General features: G+C 31.2%; 2 protein-coding genes across 2 annotated transcripts; both read right to left on the bottom strand.

The window, feature by feature from the left end:
- Positions 1-3,921: 3,921 nt before the first annotated feature.
- On the bottom strand, positions 3,922-5,857 carry LOC144574483 (uncharacterized). Its single transcript, XM_078324438.1, has 2 exons — positions 5,489-5,857; positions 3,922-4,848 (listed from the first exon to the last, which is right to left on the bottom strand). Exons 1-2 carry the CDS (start codon positions 5,792-5,794, stop codon positions 3,937-3,939), a joined length of 1,218 nt encoding a protein of 405 aa, XP_078180564.1. The 5' UTR covers positions 5,795-5,857; the 3' UTR covers positions 3,922-3,936.
- A 4,455-nt stretch (positions 5,858-10,312) lies between these two features.
- Positions 10,313-13,871, bottom strand: LOC144574521 (ferritin-1, chloroplastic-like). The gene is made up of 8 exons (XM_078324481.1): positions 13,413-13,871; positions 12,667-12,750; positions 12,515-12,575; positions 12,296-12,383; positions 11,106-11,167; positions 10,763-10,828; positions 10,607-10,670; positions 10,313-10,510 (listed from the first exon to the last, which is right to left on the bottom strand). Exons 1-8 carry the CDS (start codon positions 13,715-13,717, stop codon positions 10,467-10,469), a joined length of 774 nt encoding a protein of 257 aa, XP_078180607.1. The 5' UTR covers positions 13,718-13,871; the 3' UTR covers positions 10,313-10,466.
- Between the last annotated feature and the right edge of the window lie 8,780 nt (positions 13,872-22,651).

Below are 22,651 nucleotides of genomic sequence, written 5' to 3'. Positions count from 1 at the left end.
GATGTTACACCACTAACTAGACAGCTAGTCAATGCTGCATTAACTGCTGCTGTCAATTGAAAGGCATGTTTGATCAGGTCAAATGAAATTTATTATGATTAAAGGATTTTGTATCCAATAGACATCATGCGAATAAGATATTTATTTTCACTGCTACAGAACATCTGATCAACAACGATCAAACACCAATGATTTTTATGTCATACCAGCTAACATGATTTTTATTTTTTTGTAAGAACGAGACAATGCCTATCAGGTTAGTACAGTTAACATGATTTCGCTACAGAACATCTGATCAACAACGATCAAACACCAATGATTTTTATGTCATACCAGCTAACATAATTTTTTTTTTTTTTTTTGTAAGAACGAGACAATGCCTATCAGGTTAGTACAGTTAACATGATTTCCGAACAAATTGATGCTGGTATCATCACCACTATCAATTTGAGAGGGAAATAATCAGGACCCTGTTATTCCGATCTCAATTATTCAAAGCTTTTTATGTGCAAATCTCAATGTAGAAACTTTTTTATGCACAAACCTCAACAAAATTGAATGGTTGGAATCGGATTCCATTGGAATAACAGCAGATTTATTTCCATTTGAGAGAGATGTCAAGATGTGAATTAGAATTTGTAATATTTTTTAGATTATGATATGCATCTCAGATTGAAATACTTTTGTCAGAAATATCTTTCTCTAGCTGGAACTTTTATATTTTCTCTCCGGCTCATCTATTTTTGAAAATTTATATTAAACATAATATAGAAATTGTATTACGGTAATAGACATTCTTTTATAAGAATATATATATAGAGAGAGAGAGACTGGCTAATATACAAACGTTTGTTCCTGGACTCAGGAACAAAAGGTTTGGTTCTCCGATTTTCAAAGTTCAAACAATCGATCCAAACAATTAGATATTCAATGTATATTAAACTGCACTTGGAGACCAAATTTTATATTTTTTTGAAATTTTTGTACTATTTATTAAGATGGTTTGAAAATCGTTGTTTTTATTAAAATTCTGCACCATTTTTTTTTTAGTAAAAATAAGGATCAAAGTCCTTATTTGCTTTATTAAATTTTGCACCATTGAAAAACAGCGATTTTAAAACCATCTTAATAAATAGTAAAAAAATTCTAAAAAATGTAAAATTTGGTCACCAAGTACATTTTAATATCAATTGAATATCTAATGGTTTGGATCAACTGTTTGAACTTTGAAAATCGGAGAACCGAACCGTTTGTTCCTAAGTCTAGGAACAAATGTTTGTATATTAGCCATTCTCTTATATATATATATATATAGAGAGAGAGAGAGAGAGAGATGGGCTATGGTGCATTGCAATGCATGAACCCTCTTATGCATTGCACTATAAATCATGGATTTAAAGTCCAAACGACCAATCCGAACCGTTCATCTTGTTCTTCATATTAATATGTGCTTGGGGACCAAATTTTACATTTTATGGAATTTTTTTACTATTTATTAAGCAATTTTGAAAGTCGCTGATCTGATGGTCCAGAAAATTTTACTGTTTTTTACTGTTCACAGCAAAACAGCAATTTTCAAAAATGCTTAATAAATAGTAAAAAAAATTCCAAAAAATGTAAAATTTGGTCTCCAAGCACATTTCAATATGGATTAAACATCTAACGGTTCGGATCGGTCGTTTGGACTTTAAATCCGTGATTATAGTGCAATGCATAAGGGGGTTCATGCATTGCAATGCACCATAGCCCATCTCTCTCTCTCTCTCTCTCTCTCTCTATATATATATATATATATATATAGTCTGGCTAATTTGCTGCCAGCAGCATTTCTGCCCAAGGTGCTTCCGGGTTGTTTTTTATTTTGTGATGTCCAAACAACAAATCAAAACCGTTAGATATTTAATCTATATTAAAATCTACTTGGAAACTAAATTTTACATTTTTTGGAATTTCGTTTACTATTTATTAAGCTGGTTTAAAAACCGTTGTTTTCAATGCTGCAGAAATTTACTGAAAACAACAATTTTCAAACCAGCTTAATAAATAGTAAAACAATTCCAAAAAATGTAAAATTTGGTCTCCAAGCACATTTCAATATGGAGATCACATCTAATGGTTTGGATTTGTTGTTTGGACATTACAAAATAAAAAAAAGTCCGGCAGCACCTTGGACAGAAATGCTGGCAGCAAATTAGCCGGGTTCTATATATATATATATATATATATATATTTTCACGGTATTATTGTTGTGTGATAACAATATTCATTAAGAAATTTCTTTTTAATTCCTCTGTTTTCTGTCAAACGCAATTTTGTTCAATAGTTTTAACTGAGCACATGCCGGAAAAAAGAAATCTTACAAAAAAACAGATGAGAGGGTGGACTTGAGCGAATGTGTCCAAAAGACTTGTTTTTTTTTATTATTATTTGGTTTCATTCATCTCATACTTGGAATAGTAGTTGGAAAAACTTTTTTCACCGTTGAATGTTTACATTCAATCGTGAATGACGAAGGCATGTGTTTGATTCTAGACGTCATAATGTTGTCAATTTTTGATAATTAGGAATGTTAACTCTAACTCTAGATTAATTTAATAATAAGTTAAGTTTAGTCGAGTGAAGCTTAATAACATGAATTGAGTTCGAGTTCTACACAAATTAAATTATTAGTACTTGATCTATATTTGCTTATCAATATTTAGTTTATTTTATAAAGAAATTAAAAAATTAAACTACACTTGTATCTAAATATAAACATATTAAAGCTCATTTTATTGAACTAGTCAAACTTAAGTTATATTCGAATCAAATATTGAGCGAGGTGCGAGTTATGAGGTTTTCAAAAATAGAAATAAAATATTATTTTATTTTCTTAAAGGGGGGAATATAAAAGTCAATAAAAATTATGTCATGATTGTTTCATAAACATAATTTGTGACTCGCTAAATATCTTATTATTGTTTTTCAAAAAATTAAAAAAAAAAAGTATATGTTATGGTTATTAGGTAGAAGAATCCTAATTTTTTAAAAAAAAGTATAATTGTGTTGTTGTAAATTCTCTGAGAAAATTTTGTCTATTCTAAAATAGCTCACACTGTCACAATGTCTGAATTGATAAATTCACGATAATTCACAACTTGCTTGTTGTACTAGTAAAATTTGTTACCAACCATTTGTAAAAATTATGGCTACACTGCGTTTCTCTTCATGAGTATCCTCCCAAGTTATCTCACGGGTGAGGTTACTTTTACTGGGTAAAGAATTCATGTTTAATCGGAATTTAGGGGCTCTTTTAAGATTTATGCTAATTTATAGCGGATGGTTCAAATTTAACCTCATACGGAGTATCTCATAGGATCTATGACAATTCACAATAGTCACAATATTATCAGTATACCCTCGCGGATAGAAAAAAAACACCTTTATGTCGGTATACCCTCGCGGATAGTCACTTTTTTCTCTTGCGGATACTGTCTCGTTCTTGTAACTCCCTTCTCACAATAGTACAACACCATCTCATGACACCAAAACCGATATCTCATGAGCGGAATCAGAAAAAAATTTAATGGAATCAAATATCATATATATAGAGAATGTTGATAACGATCACAAAACATGAAGTGTGACAATTGGAATCAACAATGAAATTATTTTTTCATTTTTATGAAGATCAGATATAATGCATGGCGGTGAGTAGATCTAGCCGTTGGAGTGCGATGACTATTGGACGAAAGCGTTACCGGTCATGGAGAGAGATAGAGAAGGAGATAATAGAGTGTTTAAGGGTAATGTAGATAAGTATAATTAGAGTAGTTTAGATTATTTCATGAGAATAAAGAAGTTTAGATTTATAAATGAGGGTCATTTGACTCATTGTAAATACATTTTATATCAATAAAATCGTTAGTAGACATTTGAAGTCACTAACTTTTCAAATCATACAAATTTTTTCAAATCATACAATAGCAATATTACAAGCAATAATAGAAAGCAATAGAACACCAGTACAACAAGGATCAATACAACGCAAATTACCCTCTTGAACCACTTCCAACAATTTGATCCTTTACTAAGTTGTTGCCACTTCAAGAAGAATAATCGCCTCTTTAACGAACCAAAAAGCCGTTGAAATGGCTCCCATAACCCACTTTTCTTCAGCAAGAAAATCAGAAACCGAACTACAACCCAGGAGATACCAAGCATGAAGAGAATGACGCATGCCCTGATCAAGCTTAGCAGTAGGACGTGTTGATCATCAGATTTATCATCATAGAGTGCAAGCATGCCATAATAAAATGCCATAACCATAAAGAAGGTAGCAACCCAGATCACCATCTCCAAGAATTTCATCACAATTTTTTTCTTCCGAGGGACCACACATAAGAAAAGCATCATAACACTAACAGATGAAATAAACGCCAACACGTTACATATTTTGAATCTTTTTAAAGAATCGCCAAGGGTTGGTTGACCCTTAGAATTAAAAGCTCCTGGAGGATTTAATATTGCTGCTGTGAAGGTGACAGTCGCCACCAACGTTGACACCAACAATAGAATTTGCGGATCGTACTCTGTTTCCTTTTCCACCTCTGGCAATGCTTTTTCTATGTCATTTGTGGTGCTATGTTGTCGCACTCTTGGGTTAGAACTGTCACGTGAATTAGAGTCCCTGACAACTGGTTCTGATTCAGACAACACTTCAGCTGCAGTCTTTCCCCCAGCTGCTCGTATCATCTCACAGGCTTCCACTAACTCTTTGATAATTACTGTCCTTCCGTTTTTAACAGCAATATCAAGTGGTAATAAGCCTTCCTGTTTCTCCCTTATTAAACAAAGGTCCAAGTCAGCCTGCAGAGAAAAATAAACATTAAATTACAAGCGTATATATATTTTGGAAACCGTAAAATCGATCTTGAATTTTTAATTAATTTGCTGACAACAAAATGGTATATATATACGAGCAAAGCTAGGGTGTGATGTGCTCACCAAGAGAGGTTGATGGGCACAACTCTAAAAGTATATTGAATCGGCTTCAAAGACGAATCTAAACCGTTGAAATCCATCTATGAAAATGCATGTAAATGCAAAATTTTAAAAGTTTCGAATTCATTTGCTACAAGGTCAAGCTGTCAAAGAAATCAATCGTTTATAACTTATTTTATAAGTTGTTTTATATATTCATTTTTAATGACCGGTGTCAGATTAAAGGCAGTGTTTTTCAGAAAATTCTGAACCATCAAAAACAGTGATTTTCAAAAATTCTAAAAAAATAGTAAAAAAAATTTCAAAAAATATAAAATTCGGTCTCCAAGCACAATTTAATATGGATATCAACCTGAACAGTTCGGATCGACATTTTGAAGTTTGAAACTAGAAATATGAGCGCAAATTAAAACACCCACTTTAATTTGAAAAGCATGGTAGCCTTACTATATATATATATATATATATATATAAAATAGAAGTCAAAAACAACTGATCATATTACCTTCAACAACTCCTTAACTACAGTGACATGATCGTGGACAGCAGCCAAATGCAGAGGTGATAAACCCTGGCCGTTGAGCTCCTTGGCAAGCTCAGGTTTGTGATGGATAACCTCGCGAACAAAATCAGCATGACCAAGCATTGCTGCAATATGTAGGGGGTTATCTCTCACTTCAACTAATGTAACCCCAATTACCTTGTCAAGCAGGTCCTTATCTTTCTTGAGTAGCTCTTTTAATGAATTGACATCTCCAGTTTGCGAGGCCTCTTCTAATTTTGTAAAGAGCGTATCCATTGTCAGACTCATTTCCTTATTTGAGCTTTCTTTCCCTACACAATACTATAGAGTTCCTTAAATAGAGTTTATGCCGTGTGTTGACCCAACACCAACTATTGTTGAGTCAACGGAAAGGGTGAGGCTACGGTACGTGAACAAATTGTTATGTGCAGTGTTATCAAACCGGATTGGACCGGCCGGTTCGGTCGGAAAAAACCGGAACCGGTCACCTGTCCGGTTCGATCCCTTTCAATTACCACTTATGTAGTTGATTCGGGTAAAAACAGTTTTATCGGTTGGTTCATGTAAAAAAGACGCTGGAGAAAACCGGGTTAAACCACGGTTCAAATCAACATTTGAGATATCCATATCTTCCTCTTTCAGAAACGAGAACTTAGTGTATCTTCCAATTTCACTAAATTTTTTCATTTCCTGCCTTTTCTCCACACGACTGAGATGAAAGAAATGAGAAAATTGCTCTCCTTTCTCCTTCAATCTTCTTGCATATATTGTGGTATATTGCACATAGGCTCAAGGATGTTCTGATTTCTGAAGGCATAAGCTTGAAACGAAATCACCAAAGAACTTGAATTAGATACTGTAAGTATTCTCATCTAATCATTTAATTCGAATTTGTAGTCCATGCATTTGAAAAGCTTGAATTTTTTAGATGATTGAATAAATGACTGCATTGAAGGTGTTCGATGAAATGCTTAAGTCAAAATAAGATTTAGATGAGAGTAGTTGGAACTTAAACACTGATTGGGGCTCAGTTGGAAATTGATTGGCAATTAAATTATGCAAGACTAAGCAATTTAATGTCTTGCTTTACCAATTGCAATCCTTAAATATTGTCTCTGACTGATTCGTGAGGAACAAAAGAAGGTGCATAAATGTTGTCCATTGTTTAAAATTGCTTTAAGACAGTAAGTCAGTAACCTTTGCCAGGTAACTTCATATGCCCATGGTGCTTCAGATCTACCTTAAATTTAAAATTCTAAACCCTTTCAAAAATATATCTATCAGTATGGTATTCTAGTTCAAAAGGAGCGCAATCAGTTAAAATTGTTTGATGTATCGTTTGATGCTGAATTCAAGGTCTTCTTGCTGTGATAACTTTGCAGTGGTTCTTATTAGATTTATTTCAGGTCAGAATTTTTATTTGAAAATTAAATGGATTGGGTTTCTGTCAGATTTACCAGAATGTAAAGTTTGGGTTGGTTTTGTAATTTGGATACATGTTGCATTTTTGTTATTCTTGTTATCTTGTATATATATAAAAAAAATTAGCCATTTAGATCATGTTAAAACTTTTAATTAGGATTTTTATTTAGACTGTTATGCACTTATGAGTTTCATTTTGTAGATGAATTTTTGAATTTGGATGAATTTGATTCCGGTGATGAGATGGAAGACTCATGCACAAACAACATAGAAAGAGTCCAAGAGCAAGGAAATGAAAGTGTCGATGCTAGAGAAACCGCAGGAGATGACATAGAACATGCAGGTCCTAACCATGATATATATCATAATATTTCAGTTACTGAGTGGCAATTTACTTTGTTTTAAATTTTTAAGTTTTAGCATTTTAATTTTGTTGCTAGTTAATTGTCGTAGCTAGTAAAAGCATTAAACATTTTATCTTGTGTTATGAGGCTACTTGCGATATATTATGTGTCAACTGTTAAGTATATCAGATAATTAGATGTTGAACTTCTATTATGTTGTTGCTTTTCATTTTTCTCTATGATTTTTGACATGCACTCTTTACTATAGTTTGTTAGAATTGCATTTTCTATTGAACCAGATATATACTCTCATTGTATATAACCAGTTTGGATTTTAGATAATAAGTTATATGTAATTTAAAAAAACCAACAATTGAGCCAGTTGAACCACCGATCCAACCAGTGAACCATTGAACCGAAGCTTTAGCGGTTCGATGTCTAGTCCGGTTCTGATAACATTGGTTATGTGAGAAGATATGTTGTGGGCTTTGGAATAGGCAGAGGATGCAAAAGTGTGCTGAGGCCTTAATATTTCAATTGGGCCTTTAGTAATTGGTTATATGAAATAGTTAGCCTACATGAGATTAGAATTAACCTAATTGAAATGTATAAAAGTTTATGTTCCTTTACATCTCCAAGAATTGGCATCGAATATTGTTACTTGCAAATCCATATAGCAAACGGGTCCTGTAAAAAATGCATTGATTAACTGTTTTGCCAATATAACTGAAATGACACATAATAACAAAAACTGAAAATTTTGAATATACTAATCATTTAGCAAGTGACAGCTTACATGATTCGTCTAGGAAAGGCAGGTAAGTGATGCATGAAGCAATCTGACAATTTATTGCCTGTATTTCTCACATTATGTCCTTGTCACAGTTCTCTTTTATAACCCTAAAAAGTAACACAATTCAATCTTCTCTTAGGTGGATATGATTATTTTGATATTGAACTCAGAAAAAATAAAACCAAGTATTTTAGATGTGTGCCTAGCATTGTTTCTGAAGTAGTTATTGAAATTGATAATGCATTTGATTTTTAACATTATATAATTTCTAAAGGTCTTTAACATGATGTCTTCTCATTAATGCGATGTGGGAGGAAGTTGATATTATTGAAAACTGACAAGTCAATTGGTGATACAACTGTAAAGTTGTATAGGTGCATGCATCTTGATTTGATTATGTGTACTTTGGGTGTAATAGTCTTGCACAATGATATGCATAGCTTATGCAAGAAAATGAAAGCTTTAACTAGCTCAGCAAAGGAGCATTTGTCGATTAAAAAAAAAACCATAAGTTATAATCTATTATGAATTTGAACTTGGCAATTTTACCGTAGGTAGAGGGTACCTAAGTTCAAATCATCCTTACATCCACTGGTGCGGCTGACCTAGCAAAATTGTTATCTTTACATTTTTTACCGAACCAAGAGTCAATCATTTCTTTGTTTATATTTTTTTCTCATCTTCCTAAACAATGGATCCTGATGCATAGCAGCAAACCTCTCATCGGTTATTATTTTATCTCTAGCATCAAACTCTTCTTCATTAGGAATGTTAATTCATTGCTGTTGGCTGTTGTTGTTGATGATTCTTCTTTTTGTTCTTCTTCTTTGAGCCTCTGCTTTGATGGACATGGTAAGAATTTACTTTTTTGCTTCGGGCGTTATCATACCAAGTTTCAAAATGTTTTGCGTTCAATATGGTGCTATCAAATTATATCAGTATAACTTACCATGTTATGTATTTATTTTGCTATTAGCTCTTCCTGGGTTGAACAAAATGACCCATTATAAGAATAAGTACTTCATTTGGGGAATAGAACATGTATATTCTGTGTTAAATTTACAGTATCATGTAGGAATAAGGGCTTAATTTGGGATTATGCATGTGCTTGATACCCTGTTAAATATAGGTTCTTTTCAAACAATACACTTGGTGTATATAAAATTTTCCATTGACGGGTATCATTCTGAGTAAGATTATCATTGAAGAATGTGGTACAGTTTCACAAAACCTGAAAGAAAAGGGGTCGTTCCAGATTAAGAAAATCAGTAGCAAGTACCCAAAAATGAAACAATCTGGATTCAATTTTTTAATATTTTAGAATTTGGGTCACAAATTTATTCAAAAGACTAAACGAATCCAGTGATGGATCCTAACCTGAGTCACCCCTCATCTCATCGTCTTGACGAAAAAATCAGGGGGCACTTGCCGACTGGTTTAATTTTCAAAACAGTCCAATTCCCAATGTAACGGTTTATCATACGACTTGCCTAGGTACGTCCAAGCTGAGGTATCTCGAAAGAAAACTCGAGCATGCGCTTCTTGTCCTTGTTAGTTCTTCTTATATCTATTGCTTTAAAACATAATCTTCTAATTGTTTTTGGAGATTTTTAGTAGCCTCATTGGAGATTTCCTATATTAATGAAAACAATATTATTGCTTTATTAAAGATTAATTGCTCAAATCTAGTAATCAAACTTTCATTTTTTTTGTTTTGTAATGATCCATAGGAGACAATAGTAGTTTGCCAATCTTTGGCTGTGAATTGCATGGCTGCATGCCAGTAAAACTCTGAAGAAATTACTCAGAAGCACCTAATATTTGGCTAAAAATGAACAATTTTTCAGGAACAATGGCAAAATAATATACAGAGTGAAGGAGAAGACAATCGGCAAGAAATCTTACCCTGTAGTTGTAGCAGTCGAAAGTCGCGGGGTGAAGATCGCGCCAAAAGTACTGTGTTAACGGAAAAGGTAGTGGAGTGCATCGCCTGGGAGAGAGGGACAGATATATAGATAGATTTGGATAGATAAATTTAGATGGTCAATTTTTTTTTTCTTTTTAAATAAAAACCCGTTAGGCTTGTTATTATTTTAAGAGAAAACTACAATCTTTTTATTATAGGTTTAATTTCTCATGTACCCTCAAAGAATTTTTTAATTTCTTTAATTATTCATATAGTGAAACTATTATGCTCAACATCCCCCAATATATTTCCAACTCTAAAAACTCCATAGCGCATTAAAAGAACAAGTATACAGCTAGATTCTCATACTTGACACAACAAACATAAACCTACAAATTCTCTCTCTCTCTACCGCATAATAAAATCTCCAATTAACAGCTAACACCACTTAGCTTCAAACCAACTTCTCTTTCCCTAGACATGTTCTCTCCTTTTTCAAGCACCTCCGTTGAGAAGTGCCTGATCAAAATGCCATACCCCTGCACCAAATAGATATATTCAGCGTTAGAAATCTAGAATAATTAATGAAATTAGAAAGATAATTGAGAATTGTTTTTGGGTTTTAAAAGACTAACCATGTCCTTTCCCAATTCTCCTCAGTTGAGCAACAAATTCTGAGATTTTCTTAATAGCTTCCACCTAATAGATGATTGCAAGTTTGTTAGACTATAATTTGTTTATGTTTATGTTTATGATATGAAAAGATATTATATAGGACAATAAATTTGTACCTGCTCTTGGAGATATTCACCCTCGATGAAATCAGTCAGCTGTGGATCATTGGCTTTGTCTGCAATCTGTTCAATCATGCATATTTATAAATTAGCAATTTAATGAGAAATTAGTGTTGCATTTAATTGTACCTCAAATCCATGCTTAGCAGAGCAAGAGAAATAACAATAATATATTTTTTATGTTCAACATAAATTATCTGTAGGATGCTTTGAGATCAACTATTAAATGAATAGAAGACGGTATTTGTAGAAAATAATTAAAATAAGAGGAAACATATATTAATAAATATTTCCCTTTTTTATTACAAAAAGTTAAAAAAAAAAAATTAGTATCACTTACACTGTGTAAAGCTAGAAGTTTTTCGTTGACAAGTTTCTCAAGTGCTAAAGCCAACTCCATTGCTGTAAAAGAAAAAAATAATTAATTAATTAACCAATATACGCCCAAACATTTTGTGCAACAGTATGCTAAATTAAAATAAATACAGTGCACTATTAATATCGTTGTATTATAAAGGAATTCGCGTCCCCTCAGATATCTCACACTTTTTGATATGTAAAAAATCTGTACCGTTCAAATCATTTTTGCACAAAGCATAATAATACGGGCCCCGAGCCTCGGCAATTTGAATAGTGACCAAAAAAAAATTATCCTAGTTTTAGATAAAAACTGAAAATGTAAGATATCTCATACAGACTCATTTTTAAAGTGGCTCCAAACATCGGACTACATTCTTATTTATTTGACTAAATTAACCCATGAGAATTAAGTAATGGAAAAATAGAAAAATTACTAGTTGATTAGCATTAATTGATGTTAACATGCAATTAAAATTTGTGTGATCCATCCACCACCCAACAACACTTGTCCCACTAATCATGGAGGAAAAGTTTAGTTAGCTCCAATCAGTGTATTTAATATATATAATATATAGTTGTCTACTGTGATGCATACATTTGGTGTCAGTCTCATGCCAACGACTCATTATAAAATGTAATTCAATCGTAACCATTGAATGTGGGCCCAATCATTATTGACCCATTACAAGATTGTGCCCTCATCCAATGGTACCAAGTACCAACAAAATTTTTGCTTGCTTATAAAAGACCTACTAAAGATGTGACTAGTTACTACCTAAACCAGTATTAAGAAATACTTAACAAGGATAGTGTACGACTTTTTACATCTAGGTTTATAAAGCAAAGCCTTCTTTGTATGTAAAAAAATGTAAATTTGTATAAAAAGCATGCAACAAAAGTAACACTTAAAATATTGCCATTTGTGTCGATTAGAGGCAGACTGCCAGACACCTGTCACGCCTCTTTTTTGGGACTTCACAATTATTATACTTTAGATGCCAGTTTCCAGGTAAACATTCAAAAATATCCTCGACAATGCACATAATTTGATAGTTTCCAATAATAGTGTAATAAAGGTCGGATCCAACTTATGAAACTTTGCTCTCCAAAATTAATGCATGTAGGACATATATCTTACTTTTAAAAAAAAAAAATTAAAGAAATACTTACCATATAAAGCATCGCCTTTCTCAGGATGATCAAACTCGGTCAACGGCATTACAATGGAATTTAGCTTCACACGGCCTCCACGTGTATTCTACAAATAAGAAATTGATAAAAAAAATTATAAATTTACTATCTGAATTATGACATATATCATATCATATATTGTACTACCCAAAAAAAAAAATGTTTGAGTAGAATTTTAATTTTAAACCCAAATATTACCTGGTACTTCATAAGTTTCTCAGCATGCTCTCTTTCTTCGTCACTTGAATCCTTAAAGAACCTATAATTTCATATTAGATTAATATTTCAAGACAAATTAACTTACAATATCAAGAAACAAGAAAGAAATATGAAGTATTATAATTTCTTACTTTGCAAAACCCTTAAGAGCGACATTGTCCCGATCGAAGTATGCAAACATGGCATGATACACATAAGACACATTGTATTCCACACTGTAAAACATTTCACAACAACAAATTATAGGTTATTACTTATTATAGTGGAAAACATTGGTACCATACAATAATTTCTCCAGATATAAGGGTTAAAATGTAAAGAACATCACTTTTGTGAATAATCAATAGTGCTTTAATTTTGCAGAACAGAGCATAGAAGTGAATTTGAATATTTGACAATTTCTTTTTCTTTTTCTCCTGGAATTCTGGAAAGCTTTTTTTAATGCTCTGCCTACTTTATCATTAAAAAAATAACTTTGCAATTTTCTGCAATAACGCTGTTAGCCTGTAACTAGTCTGCTGCAATAAAAAGATAATTTCTAATCATTTATCGGAAAAAAGGGGTGTTTACGCAATTTTCTCAAAAAAAGCAAGGAAACTTTGTTACACCTATTGAAAAATCACCACAGGACAAGTCTTTTCGTAAGCAACGAACAATTTTATCTGAATTTTTTAATCTACTAATGAACCTAAATCCTTGAAATTAACATTTAATCCTCCTAATTAACAGTGCAAAACCGTAATAAATACATCCAGATCTTCCAAACTCCATTGACTACAGAGAACTAACGACAAATAAAATAAACGGAGTGCCGCAAAACCTCTCTAAACTTGAAAATTTTCAAGAAATAAACAAAAGGGAGTTGAGAAAACCATACTTAATCTGTTCATTAATAGCTGCCTCACACTCATCAAGATACTTGTGCCGCGCGAGTGATTGGTCGATCTCCTGTGGCACAAGCGCCAGAGTACTCTTCACCTCCTCAAACGGCTCGAATATCACCCCTGTTATCACCTTGGCGTTGTCAGATGTCGCCTGAGCCACCAGAGATCCGCCTCCGACCGATCCCTTCCTTCCACGGGGCACCCACACGGATTGTACCGGCCCGGTCTTGGTTGATCCGACTGAAGCAGAGTCGGAGAGGGGGAGGAGAGAGAGAGATGAAACTGCCTTTAGAAGCATGTTTTGAGCTTGATTTGGTTTGCTTTGGTTTACAGAGAGAGAGAAGCTTTTAAAATTGTGAGAGAAGGATGAAAGGTTGAGGGGTGAGGGAAGGAGATAATATAGGTGTTTTTGAGGGCGCTGATAGGTGCCACGTGTAGAGTCGAGATTTGATGTTCAGGAAGTGCGTGTGGAAGGCTCGTGCCGAAGAGATGGGAGTGGATTTGGGAATTTGTTTTATGTTTGACTGAACTTGGTGTATGTCTTGCGACTGCGGAGATATTTTTCGGTCCCGCACGCCAAAGAATGGAGTTCTGGTAGAACGGGAGTTTGAGAAGCAACAATTGGTGGGTTTGGGCGTGTGGTGATCGCGATTCGCGAATCACGATAAGGTAAAGAAGCAAGATATTTTTGACCTAATCGAGCCATAACTGGAAGTATCCAGTTTCCTCGATGTGGCCGCCACACGATGGAACTGATTTTGCAAAAAAGTTAATATTTTAAAATTTATATTTAAATATATTAATTGAAGAGTTCTAAATTTTAATACTTTATGTCTCATATTTTATATTTTATTTTTATCTAAAATATTGATCCAAACTGTTCAACATAATATTCATAAACTTCAAATTTTATAACTTTTGAAACTATTTTACTACAAAATTATTGTTTATAGATGGTTCAAAAACAATGATTTGTAACTATTTAAGAAATGATAAAAAGTTTTCAAAAATTATTAAAATTGATCTCCAAACATATTTTAGTATAGATATCATGTTAAATGATTCAGATCAATAGTTTGAACATTAAAAATGATGATATAAAATGTGAGACATGATAAGGTAAGAAAATCATGAGAAAAATATATTAAGATTTTGAAAAATAGTTTAAACCCTCCTCATATATTAAGAAGATTTTGAAAAATGGAAAGGTCGAAAACAATATTAGTTCGCTCTAAACCATTTAACAAGGAATTTATATGATATTTAACTGGTACTAAACGGAAATTGTTCTAATTAACTAGATAATTATTTTGTCGTTAGCATCACAGGAAAATAGTTGGAACGGACTTTTTATTAATTCCTTTTGGGTTTCTCAAACAAAGTAGCCTATTATTTCCTAAAGAGTAAATATTAATTTTTGTTCATATTTTTTTAAAAAAAATGGACAATGGAAAGATTATTTTCAGAATTAAAAAAAAAAAACTAGAATTTATTTTTTAAAAGAATTCAAATACTTATGGAGCAATGAGTACGGGTGTAAACAGATGGATTCGGAGCGGATAATGCTAATACCATATCTATATCCGTTTTTCAATGAGCGGATACGGATACAGATACGGATAATAAACAGATATTAAAATTTAAAACCATATCTGCCTTAAACGATATGGATACGGAGCAGATAATCAATGGATACGGATTCGAATACGAATACGAAACGAATAATTGTTGGATAATTGAGTTATTCATTTTAAGATACAAAAAAGTGATTTGTTGTTCTCTTGAAACAATGACTAAAAGCAATTTAGCAGAGACTAAAAGCATACTATATTAACAAACAAAAGTCTTGAATGGAAAAGAATGAAGAAATGGAGGTAAAAAGGAAAAGAAATTGCGTTATTGTAGCACCATCACCAGCAAAAAAAAAGATTAAATTGAAAATCATGTCATATTATCATTTATACCACAACTAAGACCGAAATGAATATTGGATAATATATAATAACTTATATCCGAAGCAGTAAAGTTAAAACTGGTTGGGAGTATTTTTGGATCCGGATAATTGCGGATACGAACACAGATATTCACCTTCATGAAATTATTTGTATCCGTATCTGTCATTTTTTCACCATATGCAAAAATTATCCATATCTGTATCTGTTTAATCCGAATTCAGATAATCTCCGAATACATAACGAATACGGAGCGGATTATCCGTATTTGTTTACACCCCTAGCAGTGAGGCCTCTTATTCAGAGTTTTTTGTTTTTTTGTTTTTTGTTCTTGTATTTGACTGGGTTAGTTTAAGAATAATGGACGTGTACAGCTTGTGTTTAGACTGGAGATGATTAGAGCATCCAGTGTATGCACTGTGCACAGCTCACAGCTTGTCTGGCGGCCTCTGGTGTGAATTACGTTACAAAATTAAGAACAACAAGTTCCCAAGGAATATAGACAAAAAAAAAAGTGTTGATATTTGACTTGAAGAAATTTTGTGAGACATGAGACATCATTAGATTTTAGATCTTTCGATTATTCAAGGTTTGAATGTTTCTTTATTGTCCTGCTTTTTAAATATTTAACACCAGTACCTCTTTTTTTTTTAAATGTTTATCAACTGTATATATAATGATAAATACTACAAAAACTATGAAACATATATTTTTGTCAAAATTATTACAACAATGTATTTAGAAATTAAACATATATTTTTATCAAATTTTCGAAAATTTAGATAGTCGCATCAAAGCTAAAAAAAATATGGAATAGACAACGTAAATTCAATCATTTCAACTTTTAAAACAACTTTTATTCTCCTAGTCTAGAGTTATTTTCAATTTTTAACTCTTTAATAAAATCAAATCATACCGTTCATAATTTTTTTCAAAAATTGTGTTTTACCTTTTACCATTTCAAGCCATTCCTTCAATTTGAAGAAAACACGCATGCAATCCTAAATAAAAGGAACCATATCTCCTACCCCGTGGGGTGCAGGAAATTTCTGCTCCCAGAGTCACTGCGGGGTGGGCCCGGTTACTGTTAAAGGGTTTTGGATTAAAGTGGTTTTGGATTTAGGGTTATATGGGGACCCACTCTGCAGTGACTCTGGGAGCAGGAATTTCCTGCAGCCAAGGGGACAGACGATTCGGTTCCTAAATAAAATTAGGTAGCATGCTCTCAAAGTCAATTATGTAATCAATAGTTATCCTAATTTATGGAGAGACCAAAATTTTACAAATTTTGAATATGTAATATTGGATTGAGAGATCATAAAATTGATTCAACAACTATTGTCTATTGTATATTGGACAAGATTCTGATTCCATCATTATGTAAATTTTATCACCAATTATGGTGTATTGTAGCTAATTTTAATGAGACCTTCGTAATAAAATAATTATTTTTGGGACCTTACTTGAAACATATTATGTACCAACCATTATGTATTATCATGGACTTATATAAAAATAAATAAATATTAAACAAAAAATATGAAGTTTTCACATAGTAAAACATTGTTATCTAAATCTTGTCCGTCCGATTTACACCTTATAAATTGAATTCAAATTGCAATGTAATAATATGGCGATATTTGATCTGAGTGTTTTACAAAATTAACGGTCAATAAAATTTTAATTAAGTTGTCATTTGTGGGAAATTGAAATTGTTTTACTACCGCACACTGATAATCATCCAACCAAAAGAAAAATTATGCTTTTTTTTGGTAATTTACCGCCGAACTTGAAGAATAATTGTTTTACTGGTATCCTTCTGAAAAAATTTGTCCATAATTTTTAACACCACCATCAGATCTCTCATATAAATTTATGGTTTTTGAAATTATTAAAATGTTCAATTCCAATTTCAGAAAATATCACTATTACTCATTTTCTATAAAAAAAAATCATCATATTTTAAGATGATAACAACATTTCAAGCAACTTGAAGAACTTGCGTGTTTGGGGGATCAGCTCCTCTGAATTTTTCCAAATCAACGGTCAATAAAATCTCTATAACCACTATTTGTGAGAAATTGAGAATATTTTACCACTTCAAACTGTGGTGATTGATTTTTTTTTAATGATTTTTTTCTGAGAACTTATCACCACATTAGGGGTGTTCATCGGACTGGTTTAATCGGTTTTAAATCACCGAGAGAGTTTGATTTAAAGGGATTGGTTTTTTCGGTTAAATAGATGGGTTCAGTTCATTTTTTTAAAAACTGATTTAATGGTTCGAGTCAGATTGATTCAGAAATTTAAAATCGGTTAGACAGAACCAACTGAAATTTTAAACCCATTCCCCATTTGAACCAAACATTTAAAAAATGTAAAAATTATGACATAATATGTATTGCTCAGCTTGATTTAAAATCAGTTATTGAAAAAAAATCTATTCCTAAATTTTTTTCAAAAAAATTATTTATTTTTATGATTAATATCTTATTTTGGTTTAATCATACAAACTAAAATTTACTTCAATTTGTTCGGTTCAGTCCAGTTCAATTAGATTTTTTTAAAACCAAACAAAATTAAATTATTATTTTTAATTCGGTTTAGACTATCCCTTATCTAAAAGTTTGGGGTTTCCAAATTGTAGGAGTTTGAATTCCAATTTAAAAAAAACTTGATATTATTCAAATTCTAAAATAGAAAATTCAACATAAATTTAATTAGATGATAACAACATGTGAAGGAAAATGAGAAGAGCTGGCGTGTGGCAGCCTCACTTCTCTCTTATTCCTTTCCCACAAAATAGGTATAAATTCAAAAAGATATTTTGTAGACTGTGTTGTTTTATTGCAATTTGTTTTATATTAATTGTGAGGTAGAACAGTAAAGAGTAAGGACAAATCAAGATCTGGCGCTGACGTGGATGTATAATTGGGTGAACCGACCGACTTATTTGGTCTAATTTTAGTATTTGACGGTTTTTTTTTTCTAGTTATCCTTATCAGAACTTTGAACACAATTTTATTTTGTGTGTATTTTCTTAGCAAATAAGTTGACAAAAAAGCTGCTACAAATTTGAATAGTATTTTTTTTTTTTTTTTGTGAAATCACACTTAGATCCTTCTCTTTCTCTCTCTTCTTCTCTCTCCTATGAAAGCTAAAAATCTTCGATTGACCACATAAAAAAATTAACTTTTATCCTCCTCGTCTAGAATTATTTTCAACTTTTTACTCTTAACCACAACAAATCCTACCATTTCCATTTTTTTTTTTAATTGTGGTTTTCCTTTTATCATTTCAAGCCATTCCTTCAACTTAAAAGATCACAAGCGTGCAGTCCTAAATTAAACGAAATTGTATGCAATCAATGTAAAGACCAAATTTGTACATTTTTTTTTATATTTTTTACTATATTGCAGCTAATTTTCATTAGACCTTCTCGTAATAAAATAATTATTTTGTGGACCTTACTTGAAGAATATTATGTACCAACGATTCCGTAATATTGCGGACTTATTTAGAAAAATATATATATTGAACAAAAATATATTAACTTTCGAAAACGTAAAATCTTTTTTTTTTTAGAAACTTAGTAATGACTAATGACTACTAAGTGAAAAACGTAAAACTTTTTTTTTTGAGAAACTTAGTAATGACTACTGAGCGAAAAATGTAAAACTTTTTTTTTTTTTGAGAAACTTAGTAATGACTACTAAGTGAAAAACGTAAAACTTTTTTTTTTTTTTTTTTAGAAACTTAGTAATGATTACTGAGTGAAAAACGTAAAACCTTGTTATCCAAATCATGTTTGGCCGATGTAAGATTTATAAATTGGATTCACATCACAATGTTATACTGAGGCAATTTTTAATGTGAATATTTTTCGAAAATCCAATTTAAATGGTATAAACTTCAAATCAACGGTGGATAAAATTCTATAACCTTTATTTGTGGGAAATTGGGAATGTTGTACCACTGCCCACTGTGGTTAATAAAATTATATAACCGTTATTTTTCCCAGTAATTTATTGTTGCATTTGTAAGAATAACTGTTTTTTCCAGGATCCTTTGATAAAAATCGTTCCATAATTTTCAACAACATCACCAGATCCCTCTTCTGAATTATGGGTTTTGAAACAGTAGAATCTTCAATACCAATTTTAGACCACAAAAAAAAAGTTGCTATTATTAATTTTCTTTTATATAAAATTCATCACAATTTATAAGGATAACAACACTTGAATCGGTTGGCGGTAGTACAGTTGACTAGAAAAATTTCCCTAAGACAGTGCCACCAAAAGATCGAGAATTTGAGCTCTGCTCATAACTTTACAACCTCTCCAAAGATTTAAAGAAAAACACTCAAATTAGCCTCGCTTCTCTTGTGGATCAGCTCCTCCGATTTCTTTTCAAAACAACGGTTGTAAAATTCTCTAACCATTATTTGTGAGAAATTGGAAATGATTTACCATTGCACACTGTGATCATTAGATGGGCAATTTTTTAATGATATTTTCAGATAACTTATTACCGCCATATTTGTAAGAATAACTGAAATCGACAAAAAATACTTTCATGTGGATACAGATACTGATACGATTTTACATTTTAATTATATGTATCCTAATAGTACATATATACCATATAGTTTAATATATATTATGAAAAATTATGTTATTCATCACTATAATTATGAACTTTGTTATTTTTTAATAATATTAATATAATTTTAATAAATATCCGGTCTAATCTAAATCCGTCTTAATATCCGATCCGTTTTCATCCCTACAACACCACCATATCCCCCATCTGAATTTTGGGTATGAGAAATTGTAAGATTTTGACTTCTAATTTTGGAAAAACTTTATATTATTATATATTCTAAAATAGAAATTTCATCACAAATAAAAATGATAGCAACATGTGAAACAACTTGAATAGTTGGCGTGTGGAAGGAACGCTTCTTTTGTGGATCATGTCCTTTGATTCCTTTTACACTGCTCACATCACATCTAGCAAACATTTATGATTTTATGGATTTAATGCAGAAAAATATTTTGTAGACTCTGTTGTTTTATTACAATTTGTAAGGAGTAAGACAAGTCAAGATTTCCTACTGACTCATTTATTTGGTCTAATTTGGTAAAAAAAAAAAAAAACCTAATTATCCTTATCAGAACTTGAATGCAAATTTACTTTGCAATTAAGTTGACAAAAGCTGCTATAAATTAGGATAATACCTTCTTTTTTTGTGAAATAACCATTAGATCCTCCAATTACTCAAGGTCTGAAAGAGTTTTTTTTTCCTATCCTGATTTTTTTAATATTTGACACCAATCCCTCTCTTTTGAAATGTTATGAACTATATATTTATTTTCATATGTCATATTCAAAATGTTATGAACTATACATTTTATTTTCATATGTCATATTGGGCACATGTATTTGGATAGATACCATGAAACTATTTAATAAGGCAGATTGAGTGATTTAAATGACAAATTCTAACTGCTGAAACCTGACCACTATTTCACTCCACGAGTAATGCTTGTGTATTGAAAAAAAAAATTAGAATTTATTTAGTACAAAGTTAAGTGGTTAAAAAATAAAGGTTCATACGTTATTTTAATTAAAATGCATTCATTTTTCATCATTTTTTGATTACTTAACTTTGTACTAAATGAATTTCAAATTTTGCATGTACACAACACTCGTGAAGTAGTTCGGTTTCTACGATATGAGTTCGTCGTTTAAAGCCAATATGATATATAAATATTTCACTGTAAATTTTTTTTTTGTACACCCTTGACAGATTGCCGAAATTTTTATTAATATCCAAAAACATATTAAATTTCAAAATATACACCCCATGCTTAGGAATTTCAAAATCTGTCCAAGCCGGAGATTAAATTTCCGGTTTCATACAAACTTTCCGCCAAAAAAAATTCTGGTTCTAGACAGTCCGAACCGAAGATTAAATTCCCGGTTTTAAGAACCGGAGAATTACCAATTCTAAGTTTTTTTTTAGTTAAACAAAAATGTTTATAATTTATTTGTTTTTTTGTATTGAAATATTAGAAATATTTTATATATTTCTTTGAAAATAGATTGAATACTATATAATTTGATTTATTAAAAAACCGCGACAAATAACCCGGATCAACTTAAGGCCAGATTTTTTGTGACTGTAAGACAAATTAAAATATTTCTTTGTGCTTTATTAAAAAAAATAAAAATGTTTTGAATATGAATTATTGATCTCAGTTCAAAAGTCATTCATAAGTAAATACAAAAAATATTTGAATTCTTCTATTTTTGAAAATACAAAAAAAAAACTACGACAATTTTGAGTTAAAAAACTTAGAACCGTTTTGGATTCTTCTATTTGATTCAAATGCCTCTATTCTGTTTAATTAAGAAAAAAAAATTAGAATGAGAGATTTAATTTTTGGAATTTAATCTCCGGTTTCGGACTGCCTAAAATCATAAAACTTTGTTTGCAGAAAGTTTGTACAAAACCGAAAATTTAATCTCTGATTTGGACAAATTTCAAAATCCAGCACACCAAGTTATAGATTTGTAAATTATTTATTAATTTTGAATAGTAATAAAAATTTCGGACAGATTGCCTAGCTCTGTCTCTGTAAACCTAAAAATATTAGATTAACAACATAAACTCACTCCAGAATAGAGGACACTTATAAATTAACTTTTATTCTCCTAGTCTAGAGTATTTCAATTTTTTTAATTTTTTTTACTCCTAATCAAATCAAATCCTACCATTTCATAATTTTCTTTTTTAAATTGTTCTCTACCTTTTATCATTTCAAGCTATTCGTTCAACTAAAAAAAATAAAACGCGTGCAGTTAAATGAGGTGCCATGATTACAAAGTCAATATGTAATCAATAGCAAAGCTACTATTGGAGAGACCAAATCTGTATATTTTTTTAATTGTAGACTTATTAAAAAAAAAAATTAGCATTGCACAAAAGATAATGAACTTATACACTGGTGATAGTGAAGAAAAATAATTGTAACTTGACGTGAAGTAATTAATAATAAAATTTATTTTTACGTACATGACACAACTGATTACGTTTAATGATTGTTTCAAGTTTTAAGTTAGTTCATAAAAAAAACAACAAATTATATTAACAAGAAACTATTACAAAATAAATTATAATTAAGAAATAATGTTGAAAAAATTTATACCATAACGTGTCACGTGACGTGACTAAAATTATAGATGACAGTCACGTTACGTAATCGACACACGTG

This window comes from Carex rostrata, chromosome 23 (assembly GCF_964058835.1).
Source record: "Carex rostrata chromosome 23, lpCarRost1.2, whole genome shotgun sequence".
Classification (NCBI taxonomy): domain Eukaryota; kingdom Viridiplantae; phylum Streptophyta; class Magnoliopsida; order Poales; family Cyperaceae; genus Carex; species Carex rostrata.
The sequence above is the reverse complement of the archived record's forward strand: the minus strand, read 5'-3'. Positions and strand labels throughout refer to the sequence as shown.

What these genes read in the sequence shown, in the direction of transcription:
- LOC144574483 (XM_078324438.1), bottom strand. Translation starts at nt 5,794, where the DNA reads ATGAGTCTGACAATGGATACGCTCTTTACAAAATTAGAAGAGGCCTCG. An exon ending in TAGTTAAGGAGTTGTTGAAG is followed by an intron (nt 4,849 to 5,488) that starts GTAATATGATCA and finishes TTTTCTCTGCAG; the next exon opens with GCTGACTTGGACCTTTGTTT.
- LOC144574521 (XM_078324481.1), bottom strand. Translation starts at nt 13,717, where the DNA reads ATGCTTCTAAAGGCAGTTTCATCTCTCTCTCTCCTCCCCCTCTCCGAC. An exon ending in AGAAACTTATGAAGTACCAG is followed by an intron (nt 12,384 to 12,514) that starts GTAATATTTGGG and finishes TCTTATTTGTAG; the next exon opens with AATACACGTGGAGGCCGTGT. An exon ending in GAGAATTGGGAAAGGACATG is followed by an intron (nt 10,511 to 10,606) that starts GTTAGTCTTTTA and finishes TATTTGGTGCAG; the next exon opens with GGGTATGGCATTTTGATCAG.